Source organism: Vanrija albida, assembly GCF_041260175.1.
Source record: "Vanrija albida strain AlHP1 chromosome Unknown contig_2, whole genome shotgun sequence".
Lineage (NCBI taxonomy): Eukaryota > Fungi > Basidiomycota > Tremellomycetes > Trichosporonales > Trichosporonaceae > Vanrija > Vanrija albida.
In genome coordinates, this window is record NW_027191421.1 from 471,982 (window position 1) to 487,060 (window position 15,079).

Below are 15,079 nucleotides of genomic sequence, written 5' to 3' on the forward strand. Positions count from 1 at the left end.
ATTCACGCGTCATGCCCGATCAACCCGCACGCGACAATGACGTACTGCCGCCCCACTGCCACCACCACCCAGCACACACACAACCACACGATGCATCATAAATACTCGCGATACTCGCGACACTCGCTCGCTAATGGGACGCAGCGCGGCGCACCCCCGCGCCCACGCCCGTGACATGCAATACTCGGTCTCGGCCACGCCCACGGCCACACTCTAGGTTTCACGGCCTCACCATCCCCCCCTACACCCCCGCCTTCGCGTCCAGCAGGTCGAGCGTGTGCCGCAGCGCACCAATGTGTCCAGAGAACACGGGCCCGCTCTGCACAAGGCGGCCCAGCACGCTCCGCAGAGCGTCCGCCACCAGCGTCGCAACGCGCGTAAAGTACTGCGCAATCGCAGGGTCGCGCGGGTCGATGAGCAGCACGGCGCGGTGCTCCCACATCACCACCGTCTGGTACAGCTGGTCATGCGGCGACAGCTCGCCAGAGTTGAGCGCGGCCGAGAGCTACGGGGTCAGTTGCGCTCACAGAAGTCATACACGCCACAACTTACCCTATGCAGAAGCGTCAGGAGCACCGCCTGCGACAGCGGGCTGCGGGCAGGCGGCTGCGGCAGGATCTGGTCGGTGCGCGAGGCATACTCCGCCACAAGCTTGAGCGTCGACTGCACAGTCTGCTGGTGGAGCGCCGATAAGAACGCGTCCTCGAGCTGGGCGGGGGACGACGTCGGCTGCTGCTGCTGCTGTTGCTGCTGTTGCTGCTGCTGAGCCTGCTGGGCGGCCGTCTGCGCACTCAGCTGGCCGCTGATGCTGAGGCGCTGCTGGTGCTGCTGCTGGTGCTGGGGCAGGGTGGGCGACAGCAGTGGCGCGCTCGCCGCAGGGGCCGCAGGAGGACCGCGGAATCCCTGAGCCGGTGCCGAAGGAGCAGGAGTCGACCCCGGCGACTTGGCCAGCTGCGCCGACAGCGACGCGACCTGCTTCTGCAGCTCGCTGATTGTCCCCGCCATGCTCCTTAACAGCGCGTTGGTCGCCTGCAGTGCGTCGTTCTGCTCCTCGCCAATGTCCTTGCGAATCTGCACCATCTCCGTCTTGAGGTCGGCAGCCAGCTGGTCGTACACATGGGTAGTGGCCTCGTCGAGCGCGGGCACAAGCGCGTTCGTGACGCTCTCCTGCACAGCCTGGGCGACCGCAGGCTGGACCGTCTGTGCGATGGCGCGGCTCACGATCGGCTGGGCGGCCGCGGCAATGTCACGGCTCACGCTCTGCAGAGCCTGGTGAATTGCTGGCGGTGCACGCTCGCCCACGACCTGACGGACCTCGGCGTGGAGCGAGGCAATCGCGGTCGGGAGCGTGCGCTTGAGCTCCTGCTGGACAATGTTGGGGAGCTGGGTGCTGAGGTGCTCCCCGACGGCGACAGAAATGGTCGCGGCGAGGTCCTTTTGGCCGTCGAGGCGAGACGACAGCTGGGCAATCTCCTTCTGAACAGCAGTGCGGATCTGGTTGGAGAGGCGGTCCTCGGTCTGGGCGTCAGCAGAGTCATTGTGTCACGACGCACCTTCTTCAGAGCGCGGTTCAGGTCGACGGCCGAAACACCAGACCCAGATCCAGCCACGGAAGCATCAGGAGCCGAGACGACATTGGCAACAAGGGCGTGACCGACGTTCGGCTCATCGACAGCGGTGCTGGAGACGACAACAGGGGCAGGCGCCTCACGCGCAATCGAGCTCTGGCTGCTGACCTGCCTGGCCATTGGCTCCGCCGGCGGCTTGGACACGGGCTCGGCCCGCTTCTTCGGGCTGCTTGGAGGTGGTGTCGGCGCGACTGCGCCAGGAAGCACCGATCGCTCAAACTGCGCCTGGTTGATACCCGACGGCGTGGCATACACCACGCTGAGGTCGGCGCCGTCGCTGGGGTTGAGCACAAACGAGAGAACCGGCTCAAGAGGGTACTCGGCCACCGAGTCGTACGCTACGACCTTTGCACTGGCAACATTGCGGAGCGGCTGCTTGCCCTTGAGCGCGTAGTGGAAGGCGTAGACACTGCCACGGGCGAAGGGTGCAACGATCAGGGTCGACTTCTCCGAGTCGTACTCGGCGTGAGCAAAGTGCAGCGCCGGGGGAGACGGAGAAGGTGCGACAAACTTGATCGTCGACAGAACCGCGAGCTCGACCGTGATCTGGACGAGGTCGAGGATCGTGTCGTTGCCGCGGCCCACAAGCAGATTGGCCTCACAGAAACGGACAGACGAGGGCGCGACGTTTGGCGCTGAGGCCGGAAGCTGGCGGTGCCACACTCGGTTGAGGTTGGCGACCGAGAAGAGGCAGAAGTAGCCCGAGGTCGAGAGCAGACCGATAGCCTGGTTGGTGGCATTGAGACAGAACGACACGACCGGCTGGGCCGTCTTGAGCACCTTGGTCGAGCTGAGGACCTCGCGCGCGTTAACTTGGGGCCTGTCTGCGTACGCGGAAGGCTTGAGAATGGCGACGCCCTCGGTGCCACCAATAGCCAGCCAGTCGCCGTCCTCGCGCTTGACCCACTCGACGCGGTTGATGTCGCCGATCGAGTGGTCAGGGCCGACCTCTTCGGCGCTAACAGGGCCCAGTTGGAAGATGAGAGGGCAGGGCGGGTCGTTCTTTGCCCACGACGTCGGGACTCGGAAAACGGACACGACACCGTCGGAGCCAACCGCGGCGACGCTGTTGGCGGTCACCGCCAAGTCGACGATCGGGCCCGTGGCCTCGAGCTGGAGGATGGCACGGGCGCCGGATCCCAGGTCAATTAGTCTGACACGGCCCCGTGCAAGGGTGTAAGCCACCCAGTTGCTTCCAACCACGCCGACGGTGCGGCCGCGGTGGTAGCCAACCTGGTCGGCACGCATGATGGTGTACGGCACGACCGCGGGCGTGCCAGGGGGGTTGACAACAACGTCGAGGTTGGGCTTTGACAGGTCGATAGTGATATGCGGGGAAGCCGCGTTCGCCAGCGACTTGGGGCTAGTGTGCGTCAGCGGCGGAGAAGCGAACAAGACGGCGTGCGACTCACCCCGTGCCCTCGGCGCCCCGCGCGAGCTTGCTAAACACGAGGCCGAGATCCGCCTTGCCCTTTGCAGCGGGGGAAGGTGTAGCCGCCGCCGATCCCGAGACCTTGCGCGCGTGCGCCTGCTGAGCCGACGCCGACGCCGACGCCTTGCGCGCCACCGAGCTCGGCGTCGGGCCAACGGGTGGGGTCTGCGCCGCCGGCGGGGGCTGGACGTCGTCCGCCGGGGGCTGCGGCGACGCCGCAGGCGGGGTCGGCGCCACCGGCTGCTGCTCCGCGCTCACAACGGGCGACTGGAGCGCCGGCGAGGGCGTCTGCGGCGCGGGCGTGCCGGCCGCCGACACTGCCTGCGAGCGGGGCTTGGGCGCGAACGCATCAAAGGGGGAAACAAAGTCAAAGAACGACTTTGATGGGGTAGGTGCCGCGGGTGGCGGCGTGGTGAGCGGAGTCGCGGCGGCCGCGAGCGGGGGCGACAGCGGCGATGCGATCGGCGCCGAGTGCGGCGACGCCGCGTCGAGCGTCGCGGGCGCAGCGACGGGCCTGAGTCATCAGCGCGGCCTAGGAGCGCAACTCACGACTTGAGCGCGTTCAGGAGCGAGCTCTTGCGCTGCTGCTCGTCCCCGGGCGGGGTGTGCGCCGGCGCCGACTCCGCGCCAGGCGAGAGGCCGGGCAGCGCGAGGCCGGGCAGCGGCAGCGGTAACGGGGTGATGGTGCTGACTGCGGGCGTGGGGGCCGGGCTGATGCCATTGCCGTTTGTGCTGCCGTTGGGGTTAGCCGCGGCGCCGCCTCCGCCGCCGAGTAAGCCCAGGAGCTTGGACGCCTGGGTGTTGGGTGGCGGGGCGGGGGCGGGGGCCGACGACGAGACTGCGCGCGAGGCCGGCTGCGAGATCGACTTGAATAAGTCGTCGATCGAGACGGCCTGGAGCGACGGCGCGGCGGGCGGCGACGAGCCGTTGCCTTGCGACTGCGGCTGCGGCTGCGAGCTCGCGCCGCCGCCACCCGCCTTGAGGATCGCAAGCAGGGGGTTGTCCATCCTGCTTGCTGGATGGGAGAGAGGGTGGTTGATGGATGGAATGGAGGAGCCAGGGGAAAATGAAGGGCGGCGGGTGGGTGGAGGGTGAGTGAGACTGGGCTGCTTGCGTCGTGCGGTGGGGGCGGCGGCAATCTGCGAGACGAGTGATGGCTGGGCTGGGTGGAGGATGGTGGCGGCGGCGTCGGCGGCGGCGGCGGCGGCTCACACACAGCGCCAACGCCGCATCACTGAGCAGCATGCATGGCGGGTGGGCGGGCTCACTCGGGCCTCGTAATCTGCGTCAACGGAGGCATGCTTGTGCGTGCAGCGTGCCGCAAGCTGCAAAGCAACAACCCTAGGACGCCGCCGAGCCTTGCTTCCGTCCATCAATCGTCAAACACCCCCACACACTCTATTACGACAATGTATCATATAGGATACTACGGATCGAATCATGAATCGCTTGGAAGCTGCGCGGTCGTGTAGATACGCCGCAGCCAAGGAATATAGACCTGTGAGCTGGACGCTCAGGTTGACGTTCAGGTTTCGTGTCTGGGCATGGGTGATGGCAGCGCCTTCAGACGGCCATCTAGTACTGGGCGGGTAAGCAATTGTCGACGACACATTACCCACCTTCTCGCCAGCGGCGCGGCCCGTGGCGAAGCGGCCGCATGCACCAAGCATGGACGTGCACGTCGAGAGGAAGAGGGCGACGACGGCGCCGACGGTGAGCCAGTTGGCGTTGCCCTGTCCGAGCGTCAGTGGCTTTACACAAAGGGCGATCTTCAGCGCTTCAGCCACTCCAACTCACAAGCGACGCCGAGTAGTCTGCGTCGCGCAGACGGTTCCTGAGCACGTTCCACAGCACCATGTCGATGACGAAGACGACGAGGGAGACGATGGCACCGAGGAAGGCGAAAAGGCTCATGAGGATGGTGGACACACGCGAGGCAGCGGCAATGCCGACCAGGCCGAAGATGAACGCGATGAGGGCGAGGGCGCCGGCGATGGGGTGGAGGATGAGGGCATAGGTGAGGTGGTGGAGGACGGTGGAATTGAGGTTGACGCTGGGGGGAGTGGGGTTAGCGGGGGTGTCGCGGGGGTTGTCACGGGGGAAGGGGGAGGCGCGGTGTCGCCATCGGCAGCTGCAGCTGCACCGAGCTGGAGAGCGCCTCGCTGCGAGTGCCTCACTGCGAGTCCCCATTGCTTCGGAGTGCGAGCGAGACGGCGCCGCCGCCACCGCGCCCAGCCATCAACCTGTCTTGGCTAGCCGGCCGGCCTCTGCCGCCGCCCTCCCTGCACACCACCCTGCACTACTCACTCGGTAATCCCCGCCGCAGACAGCTCGTAGCCCACCCGGCGGCGGGTGCACACGCCGCCCTTGACGCACATGCCGAACACGCCGAACACGGTCTCGAGGCCGCCGCCGGCCGTCACCTTGAGGAAGGAGATCTTGTCCCAGACGGGCGGGGAGACCGAGACCTGGGAGGTTAGGGGGTGTTCTCGGCGCCGCTGGTCAGGCTGACGCCCACCGACTCACGAAGATGAGCAGCACGACGGCCGCGAAGGCGAAGAGGAGGCCGGGGGCGGCGGGGTTGGGCATTGTGATGGGGTGGTGGTGGTGGTGGTGGTGGTTTGGGTGGTTGAGAGCTGCTCGAGTGGGTTAAGGCTCAGAAAATATACACAGGCAGGCGTGCTGCTGCTGGCTTGGCGCGAGGAAGGTCTGCAGATGTGCTGGAGGTTGAGGCTTTGCTGGAGGTTACGACGCCGAGGTGTGCGTCGTACTGGGGAAGACGGGCCAGAAGGGCCGGCTGGGGGTGAGGGTGGGATTGAGCGGAGCCGAGCGGCTGGGGTCAAGCGGTGGTCGTGCGACGTGCGAGGAGGGGGCGAGAGTGACGAGCGACGAGCTACGAGTGGCGGCGGTGACGAGCGACGACGGCGGCGACGGCGGGTGGGAGAGATGGAGCAGGTGGGTGGGTGGGTGGGTGGCGCCGAGCAAAAGTCATATATGAGCCTGCCGCGGAATAAGGAAGGCCAGGCCAGGCAGGTTTCATCCCGCCGCGCGAGTGGCTGGTCGCCGCGCGCCGAGGCATCTGGCCGGTACTGATGTCATGCCACCCCGGCCGCACCACACCACATTGGTCGACTCAGGGCGGATGCCACCACTGACGTTAGCTCCACTGCATCACCCTCCTGCTCGGCTCGCAATGGAGCACGCCGGCGCAATGTAATGTAATATACTGCTGCGCTCAACGCCGAGCATGTGCTGCTCGGCTCGCTGGCCCAGGCTGGCTGACTGACGTCAAGAAGGCGACAAACCCAACCTTTGTACAGGGCGCCGCCGCCGGCGCCATGATCTGCACGCATGCACCCACCCCCGATCGATTAGGCACTCGGCTCGGGTTGGCGGCGGCTCGGGTTGGCTGACTGGCTCACTTTTGCGGAATGGCAAGGTACGGCCTGCGTCGACCGTCGCGTCGCGTCGTCGCGTCCCACCCACCCACTCCCTCGGCTTCTCGGCCACAATCGTTATCTACAGGATGCGCATGCGCACACGCCCCGCCCAGCCCAGCCACGCGCGCTGGGGCTCCCACACCCAAGTCCACTGGCCCTCGTCGTTGCTGCGCTCTGCGGTCGCTCGCGCTTCGCGCTCGCTCGCTCGCCCACTCATCGTAAACTTGCATCAGGGTATACACGTCTCTGACCTCACTAAACTACGTCGTCGGATAGGATCGAAGAGAAGGACAAGGACAGCGGAACAAAGAGTATACGGTGGGGTGAATGGCAGAGACGCAGAGCCGTCGACGAGGCGACTGGGGTAAACCACACAAACACGAGTCTGACCGAAAAAGGAGAGAGACAAAATAGAGAAACGGGGGCGTGGCGAGGCGAGGCGAGGGCGGTGGGCACCGGCAGCGCGTGGGTGGGCGAGACGAGGGGGACAAGGTGTAATTAAGCGTGCCGTGCCAATGCGATGTGGGATAGACGTTTAGAAGGGCCGTCCGAGTCGCGGCCAGAGTGATGATAGTGACAAGATCAGGCCTTGGTTCCCTTGACATTTTGGGAGAGCCACTGCAAGCCCTCGAACAGGCCCTCGCCCGTTGTTGCGCAGCTGGCGAGTGGGTCAGCGGTGTTGAGGGGTTGAGGGGGGTTGCGGGGGGCAGGGGGTCATGCAGAGCAGCCCACCCCCTGTCACACGACCGGCCTTGTACTACTCACCTTGGGTGCACATACCACGACCTATCCCGCATCTTGTGCAAGCCGAGCTTCTCAGTCACCTCGGCTGGTGACATTGCGCCCTGGATGTCCTGCTTGTTGGCAAACACCATCAACAGGCAGTCCTTCATCTCGCGGTCGGCCAGGATGCGCTCGAGTTCCAGTCTCGCCTCCTCGATACGGTCGCGGTCGGCTGAGTCGATGACGAAGATGAGGCCCTGGGGGCGTGAGCGGGGAGAGCAATAGCGCGCGGCGCTGGGGTAGGCTTGGACTGGGATGCGGCTGCAGCTGAGTTTGAGGCTAGGCATTACGCCGCGAGCATGCCCGTGCTGGCTCACAGCGGCCATCGCTCACTGCAGCCACACCAACCTCCATACGCTCACCACCCCACCCCACCACTACTCACCTGAGTACCCGTGTAGTAATGTCTCCACAGGGGACGGATCTTGTCCTGTCCTCCGACGTCCCAGACGTTAAACTTGACATTCTTGTATGTGACCGTCTCGACGTTGAAACCGACTGTGGGGATGGTGGTTACGGACTGGTTGAGCTTGAGCTTGTAGAGGATGGCTGGGGGGTGAGTGATGAGGACATGGCCTGGGTGCCAGCGGCGTTGCCAGCGCGCTCGCGCGCGCTGCCCGCGGCGCCCACTCACTCGTCTTTCCTGCTGCGTCGAGGCCGAGCATGAGGATGCGCATCTCCTTGTTTCCAAACAGCTTGCCTGTGGGCCGAATCCACGTCATTGCAATGTGAAGTGAGGCGGAGGCGTCGCGGGATGGGTTAGGGGCGGGCGGCGGGGAGCGGCGGCATCAGCGGCGGCGTCAGCGGCGTGGGTGTGTCGTGTTGTGGGGAGGGGGAGGGGCTGTCAGCGAGTGCAGGCGGGGTATGGGCAAGCGACAGCGACGGCGGCGGAGGCGACCAACGCGACGGCGACCTCGACCGGCCGACCGAGACACGCATCGAGGCCCACCCGCGAGTGATCTGCAGCGCGTGGCGCGGCGCGGCTGTCCGCCCGTCCGTGTGCGTCCGTGTCGTCGCTGCCGTTGCCCATCGCATCCACTTACCGAGCGCCTTGCTCAGTGATCCGCCCATTGTGAATTATCTGATGTGTGGGTGTGTGATGCGTGTCTGTCGTTATCGTTTGTGGCCGGTACGAGGGGGGAGTCTGCGGCTGCCTTTGGTCTCGTGGTGTGTCGTGAGTCGGGAGTCGAGGCGAGGCGAGGCGGGGCAGCAGGCGGAAAGGAGTGTGCGTGCGTGCGTGTGCGGTGTGCGGGGCTGGGGCGGGGGGCGAGAGTCAAGTGCAGATGAGTAGAGTAGGAGGGAGGATGAGATGGGTGGTTGTGAAAAGGTCAAGAGTCGGTTGACGACGTGCAGTGGAGGAAGGTGGTTGTGGGTGCGTGCGGCGTGAGTGGTGGCATGGTGCTGCTGCCGGGTAGTGGTCAGTCGCGCTGCCTGCCTGGCCGCTGCCACCCACCCAGCTTCCACTTTGGTGTGGCCGGCCAGTCCCTCTCACCCTGCCCTCCCTTAAGGTAAACCGCGGTAGCGCGCCTTCCCTTCCATGTGCGCGGCGTCCCTGGGCGAGCTGGGCCCGGCGCGTGGCGCCAGCGCGCAGCGCGCCAACCTTCCGCCAGCCTAGCAACCTCGCCGCCGCCGTCGCGTGCGCCGCGCGCCGGCGATGGCCCGCCGCATTTGTGCTCCCGTCCCCGCCCACCCCCACGCCGATGAATGCACCGTCAGTCCCGAGACCGCCGAGGGCGATCATGGCGTCGGCGCTCCCGGGGTTATATGGCCGTGGCGGATTTGCTCCCGCCGGCCGGGGTGGGCTGGTTTTGGCCGTTCTAATAGTCGATAAGCTGCGATAAGGCAGGTGTCAACAAGCCATCAGCAACCCCCCCACATGATCCGCTCAAACCCAACCGCCATCCCCCTCCGCCCGTCCGACCTCAAGCTCCTCCAGCGCGAGCTCGACGCGCGGCGCGACGCCGCGGCGCTGAGGGCGGCGTCCGGCTCCGGCTCGGCGGCGACACCAGCGGCCAGCAACGAGGACAAGTCGCAGTCGCAGTCGCAGCCCCGCGCCAACGGCAAGAGCGCACCTGCGGCCACACCCGCGCAGTCTGCGGTCGGGGCTCCCGCCGCGCCGGCCGACCAGGCGGTCGAGGAGCGCAGGCAGCGCCGCGCGGCGATGAGCGCTAGCGAGCGCATCGGGCTGTAGGCTGCAGCGTGGGTCGCTCATCCTCTAACAGTGACGACGCTGACCCGCCAGACTCGACCCCGCGACCCCCCACCACACGACACAACCATCACGCCCACGCCCATCCCCACGCCCCACCCCACTGTACACTACCACACAATGCATATGTACATGACAACGGAACATCCCCCCCCCCCCTAGTACCCCCGCCGCAGCCGCTCAATCTCGGCCTGCTGCTTGGCAATCACCTCGCGGCTGCCGCGCAGCTCGTCTACCAGCGGGCTGATGGCCGAGCGGATCTCGTTCTGGCGTCAGCACAACCTCCCCACCCACACCCACCTTGAGATTTCTGCCCATGCGCAGCACGTCGAGCTGGAGGTTTGCAATCTCGCGGCGCATCTCGTCGTACGCCTCCCACGACGGCGCGGCGCCGCGCTCGTCGGGCGGCGACGACCGCCCGCTCGAGCCAGGCGCCGCCTCGTCACGCTCCTCGGCGATCGGCTCCGTGAGCGAGGGCCGTAGCCGCGCCGAGCTGGCCTGGCGCGTGGCCACGGGGCCGGAGGTCGGCGTCGCGATGGATACAGCGCGCGTGGCCGTGCTGCCCCGCGGCGCGTCGCGCGCAGGGCGGACCGGCGCAGAGACTGTCCGCGCAGTGTCCTTCTTGCCGTAGTCTGTCGTGTCCTTCTTGTCGTAGCACTTGTCGTAGCCCTTGTCGTAGCCCTTGTCGTAGCCCTTGTCGTGCTCCTTGTCGTCCCGGCTCACCGGGGACTCGACATTCGTCGCCCTGCTCTCTCCGAGCACGCGGGCCAAGGACGGGGTCGAGCGCGCGCGGCGTGGCGCCTCGACAGCGGGCAAGCTGACCGCGTCGAGCACCGGCGCGTCAAGCGACACCTCGGTGGGGCGGAGGGACGGCCCGGCCAAGTCGACGAGCAGCAGCCGCCCGGTCGCGGTGCGCGCGGCGAGCAGGTCGGTGTCGACGAACGCCAGGCCCGCGACCTCGTGCCCGAACGACAGGGTCAGCGGCGGGCCGGACATGTCGTCGAGGGACAGCACGGCGACCTCGCCGCGCGCGCCCTCTGCGCCGAGGGCTGCGCGGCGGCCGCCGAGCGCGAGGTGCGCGACCGCGAAGCTGAGGGCAGCGGTCACGCGCTCACCCCCGAGCGGGGCGAGCACGACGCCGTCCGCCGACGGGCAGAGCAGCGCCGCGGGCGCTTCGAGCACCCTGGCGGCGGTAACGGGCTGGCGTCAGCTGCGCCACCATACCCCCACTCACCAGCTCGATCCCCTGCATCACCGTCCGCGACCCCGAAGCCAGGTCGAAGGCCACGACCTCGTCGCCGAGCGCGACGACCACGTCCCCTCCCCCCACGAGCGCGGTGGCCCCAGGCGCGTCGAGCACCCCCGTGGGCGCCCACTTGCCGCCGACGCGCCGCCACACGCGCACCTCTGCGCCGTCGCTGACCACGACGCCCGCGCTGACCGCAGCGACGGCCTGCACGCCGCGCGCCGGGAGCTCGCCGATGCGCCTCCCGCGCGCGTCGTACTCCCACACGACGGCCCGGCCCCGCGCCCACACGTACACGTTGCCCGCGGGCCCGACGGCCGCGTGCGGGGTCGCGCTGTCGGGGAATCTCGAGGGGAGCGCGAGTGGAGTCGACGACTGGACGGTGCGGAGGGTTGGGGATGACGTGCTCGCCGACGCCCGCCGCAGCGTCAGCAGGCTGAGCGAGGTCGGGTGCACTAGTAGCGTTGTGCCCATGTTGTTTGTGTTGTTGGTGGACTGTGCAGAGCGACTGTTGTTGTCATCCAACGAACCCAGGTTCCTCGAAATCAGGCGCGAGTGTAAACAGCGGAAGCAAATCGACAACAACAACCCAGCCTTAGTCTTTGTCCAACTGATGGATGCATCATGCGCTTGGTACTGTTCCTATGCAATCGTCGCAGGAAGATGGGTGGTCATACAAATGACAGGGGTCGGCAGGGCGACAGAATAAATACAGTTTGATTAGTGTTCGGGGAGAGGGGATACTTTAGACGACCAGGAGGGCGACAACCATCAAGGCAAGGAGCGAGCAGGCGGCTCTGGGGCCGACCGCAGCCGCCGAACTCGTGTGGTCGGCGGATCCTCCGGGCCAGCCGGGAGGTTTGGCAGACTCGGTCGAACTCGAGTTGCGAGGCAGCGAGATGATGGGCACGGCGCTGACGCCGAACGCAGAGCTGTTGCCCAGCCCAATCGCCTGCTGCGCGCCAGTCGGCACGGTAGACGCAAAGATGTACGACGGGGTCGGGTGGCTTGGGTTGGGCAGCAGGACGTTGGGAAGCTTTGTGTTGATCGTCTCTGTCGGGTTGGCGAGCTCAAACGTCGAGGCAGCGGCCGCAGCAGACACCGTGCCGGTGGCAGGTGGCGGTGGCGCCGGTGCATCCCGGATGGGGAGGAAGCCAACCTGCGGAGGCTGCACGCCGTTGATGCCGTAGCTGAATACAGTGTAGACGTTCTTGAGGAACGGCGTGCCGAGCTGCCAGTCGATGCCGTCGCCAGTGGACGGCGCGACGACAGGCCACGCCAAGCACATTGAGCTGCCGGCAACGCCTGCGTAGATCCAATCGTCGGGCTGGAGCTGCACATAGCGGCCGCCGAACGAGAAGCCGAGCGTGGCCTTGGTGTTGCACGGGACAGCCCATTGGCCGTCGGCAACCTGGCGGGCGTCGGGAATGTGGGAGAAGATGCTGACAACGTCCTGCTGAGGGCCGAAGATGCCGTTCGTGCCGACGTCGAGGAGCGCCAGGGACGGGATGCCAATGGAAGCGTAGCTCGAGTTCAGAGCCGAGGCAGTACCGTTGACCTGTATGCCCGTGAGAGCGACGGTCCAGTAGAGGTACTGCTCGCCCTCGAGCTGACCCAGTGTTGTTGGGACGCCGTTGGTACTCGGCGCCGGTGCGTCCGAGGTAGACACGCCAGCGGGCTCGGTGAGCAGCTCGGCGGACGCATCGGTTGCCGTGTCGCTGGTGGTGTCGGTTGCCGTCTCAGCGAGGGACGCAGATCTCGTGGCCGCAGGCGAGGCAGGCCCGAATGGGACGACGGGCCACCACTCAATGTCGGCGAGGGTACGGCCAGTTGTGGCGTTCTCAGACACGTACCCCTCCGACACGCCGCCGATGGTGAGCGAGCCAGTGTCGAGCTTGTACCGTGCGAGAGTAGACGGCGAGACGGACTGCAGTGTGGCCGACGTAGCATTGGCAGACTCATTCCGCGGGGGCGGTGACAGTCCAAGGGCAAATACCGGGTACTGGATCTCTGGGATGGTGACAAGCGACTCGAGGAAGGTCGGGAGGTAGGCTGTGTGGGGAGTCACCGCTGCTCTTGTTGGTGACGCTGCGCTTGCACTGGCCGAACCTGAACCAATCGCAGCAGATCCAGAAGCCGCACCTGACGAGGCTGGGCTCGCAGCACTGGGTGCGACCTGAGCCAGAAGGTTACGGGCGAGAACCGACAGGCGGGGGAACCCGAAGCCAATGATGCCCGAGATTGACTGGGACGAGAGCGTGAGGTTTGTCGAGTTGATCAGACCTGCAAGGGTTAGCCCTGCCACGAGTCGACTGTGCGCGCAGAGCGCAGTGCACCGCCGCCACAACACACGATCCCACACTCACCAAACACCTGTCCGTCCACGGCAGTGTGCCCAATTCCCACGAGCTCGCGGGCAACAAAGCCCGAAGCCACCGTTCGGTCTGCATAGCGCGCAGTAAAGCGCGTGCCGTTGCCGTTGACGCTCACAAACGACGACGAGTGGTGCGATGCGTCATAGTACGGGTTGTTTTGGCCCGACGACGGGCAGTTGGACCCGCACGCCGTTGACGCCAGGAGCAGGTCCGAGCTGCCCGTGTCGAGCTGGAGGGGGAACGCGACGGGCGGGTTGCCAAACGCAATGGGGACGACGTACGTTCTGGTGGGTGAGCTGGGTGGGACACGGCGGCGGAGGGGGGCAACTTACGACTGGGCCGAGCCGAGGGCGATGATCGAGCCGTTGGTCGCCTCGGCGCCGGCGCGCTTGGCGAGGGACTCGTCGTCGGCGCCGGCGACATGCTCACGCACGTTCAGCTCAAAGGCACTGACGCCGACGGCAGGCACAGGGGCAGCGTCCCGGCGGCGGTGCTGGGCTGCCCGTGGGCGCGGGAGGTATCCCTCTGGCACGGCGCGGCGGGCGGGTGCATGGCCGGCGGTGAAGGCGCGAAGCTCTACGGCGTCGATCGAGACGTCGGCGTCGGCGAGAGCCAGCGGTAGGCTGATGGCCAGCGCTAGGGCGGCGAGCGGGTGGAGGAGCATGGGTGGGCGGTGTTGTTGTGGGATGTGTCCAAGTGTTGGGCGGTATTAAAGGTTTGGCATGAGAGAGTGTGTGGGTGTGTCGAGGGGCGAGAGGGGCACGGCTGCTGCTGTTAATGCTTCTGCTGCTGCTGCTGCCTCTGCCAGAGTCGAAGACGAGGGAGAATTGACAAAGTGAGATGGAAGCAGTGTAAAAGTGGCCGTTCACGGCAAAGTAGTGCTGTTGCTGCGCAATGTCCCTCTTCCGGTCGGCACGGCAACCACCAAGGAACGCGCGGGCAGTCGAGCCGGGGGGTCAAGGGGTGAAACCGAAACGAGGCGTATCGGCGGCGGCGACGGCGATGACGAGGGGAGGAACGAGTGTGGGCCGGGATGCGATGCGAGAGAAGGACAACGTTTGTGCACGGGGTGTGGGTGGGTGGAGGAAGCAAAGCTAACAACTGCACTGCACATTGACTTGTTGCCATCTTTAGCCCTTGCGCCGTCCTTGGTCGTCGTCGTCAGCCAGGCCACTCCAACACACATCCAAGGCACATGAAAACCCTCAGTGGCAGCATGGCACACTGTCGGGTCTCGGCCTCGGTAGGGACACTGGCACTGCTGCTACTCGTGGCGATGACGCTTGCAGGTGCATGCCGCATACTGCCTCGAGCAGCGCACTTGGCGACGAGATGAGATCGAGCGAGATCCGCTGGCCTCCAAGCCGCACCCCGTCAAGACCTCGATCAGCAGATTGATTCGTGGCGCCGCGGCGGAGCGGTCAGCCGGCGCCGCGCCTCGCCCTCCGTCCCAAGTCACCATTCCTCGGCCCTCAAGAGCAGTAGCAGTGCCATACCACACCGTTGTGAGGCTCACCGCAACCGGCCTACGCGTGCTCGCAGCTCGCAGCTCGCTCGCAGCCACCACCGCCCCGCTCCACCTGCCCACCCCTGGATCCCCCCGTCGCAGTGTCGCACTGTTGTTGCCCCTGACTCGGTCGTCGTCTCGTCTCGTCTCTTACGGCCGCCATGAGTAAGTCGGCAGCCATGATTCGCAACGTCGGCGTCCCTCGGTCGTCTTCCTCGACAAGCCGCTTCACTGCACGGATCGGGTGACACTTCCGTGTCGACACGTGGTGACACGTGGGTGTGTGTCAGGCTGATACCCAGCCTGACACCTTCCCCCGCACCCACCCTCGCCCTGTCCTCCCCCCCGTGGCGAGGTTCCCGAGTGTTTCAGGCACGACTGATCATTCTGGGTGCGATTTTTGAGTCGACCAAGGAAAAGTGATCCGAACATCACCACGGTCAGGACGGCGCGCGGCGG

General features: G+C 66.3%; 6 protein-coding genes across 6 annotated transcripts; 1 reads left to right on the forward strand and 5 right to left on the reverse strand.

Moving 5' to 3' along the window:
• Window positions 1–241: 241 nt before the first annotated feature.
• Q8F55_001818 (uncharacterized protein) lies at window positions 242–4,067 on the reverse strand (the record flags this gene model as incomplete). Its single annotated transcript, XM_069350433.1, has 5 exons — window positions 242–505; window positions 553–1,518; window positions 1,554–2,991; window positions 3,041–3,574; window positions 3,610–4,067. The coding sequence occupies 5 exons, from the start codon at window positions 4,065–4,067 to the stop codon at window positions 242–244; spliced, it is 3,660 nt and encodes a 1,219-aa protein (XP_069210819.1).
• A 568-nt stretch (window positions 4,068–4,635) lies between these two features.
• On the reverse strand, window positions 4,636–5,649 carry Q8F55_001819 (uncharacterized protein; the record flags this gene model as incomplete). The annotated part of the gene is made up of 5 exons (XM_069350434.1): window positions 4,636–4,641; window positions 4,680–4,793; window positions 4,858–5,113; window positions 5,368–5,528; window positions 5,587–5,649. 5 exons carry the CDS (start codon window positions 5,647–5,649, stop codon window positions 4,636–4,638), a joined length of 600 nt encoding a protein of 199 aa, XP_069210820.1.
• A 1,433-nt stretch (window positions 5,650–7,082) lies between these two features.
• Window positions 7,083–8,354, reverse strand: ARF6 (ADP-ribosylation factor, Arf Arf6; the record flags this gene model as incomplete). Its single annotated transcript, XM_069350435.1, has 5 exons — window positions 7,083–7,158; window positions 7,266–7,480; window positions 7,669–7,832; window positions 7,918–7,983; window positions 8,327–8,354. 5 exons carry the CDS (start codon window positions 8,352–8,354, stop codon window positions 7,083–7,085), a joined length of 549 nt encoding a protein of 182 aa, XP_069210821.1.
• Window positions 8,355–9,159: 805 nt separating this feature from the next.
• On the forward strand, window positions 9,160–9,474 carry Q8F55_001821 (uncharacterized protein; the record flags this gene model as incomplete). The annotated part of the gene is made up of 1 exon (XM_069350436.1): window positions 9,160–9,474. The coding sequence occupies one exon, from the start codon at window positions 9,160–9,162 to the stop codon at window positions 9,472–9,474; it is 315 nt and encodes a 104-aa protein (XP_069210822.1).
• Window positions 9,475–9,650: 176 nt separating this feature from the next.
• On the reverse strand, window positions 9,651–11,212 carry Q8F55_001822 (uncharacterized protein; the record flags this gene model as incomplete). Its single annotated transcript, XM_069350437.1, has 3 exons — window positions 9,651–9,758; window positions 9,793–10,692; window positions 10,727–11,212. The coding sequence occupies 3 exons, from the start codon at window positions 11,210–11,212 to the stop codon at window positions 9,651–9,653; spliced, it is 1,494 nt and encodes a 497-aa protein (XP_069210823.1).
• A 271-nt stretch (window positions 11,213–11,483) lies between these two features.
• On the reverse strand, window positions 11,484–13,777 carry Q8F55_001823 (uncharacterized protein; the record flags this gene model as incomplete). Its single annotated transcript, XM_069350438.1, has 3 exons — window positions 11,484–13,021; window positions 13,105–13,397; window positions 13,446–13,777. The coding sequence occupies 3 exons, from the start codon at window positions 13,775–13,777 to the stop codon at window positions 11,484–11,486; spliced, it is 2,163 nt and encodes a 720-aa protein (XP_069210824.1).
• Window positions 13,778–15,079: the final 1,302 nt, after the last annotated feature.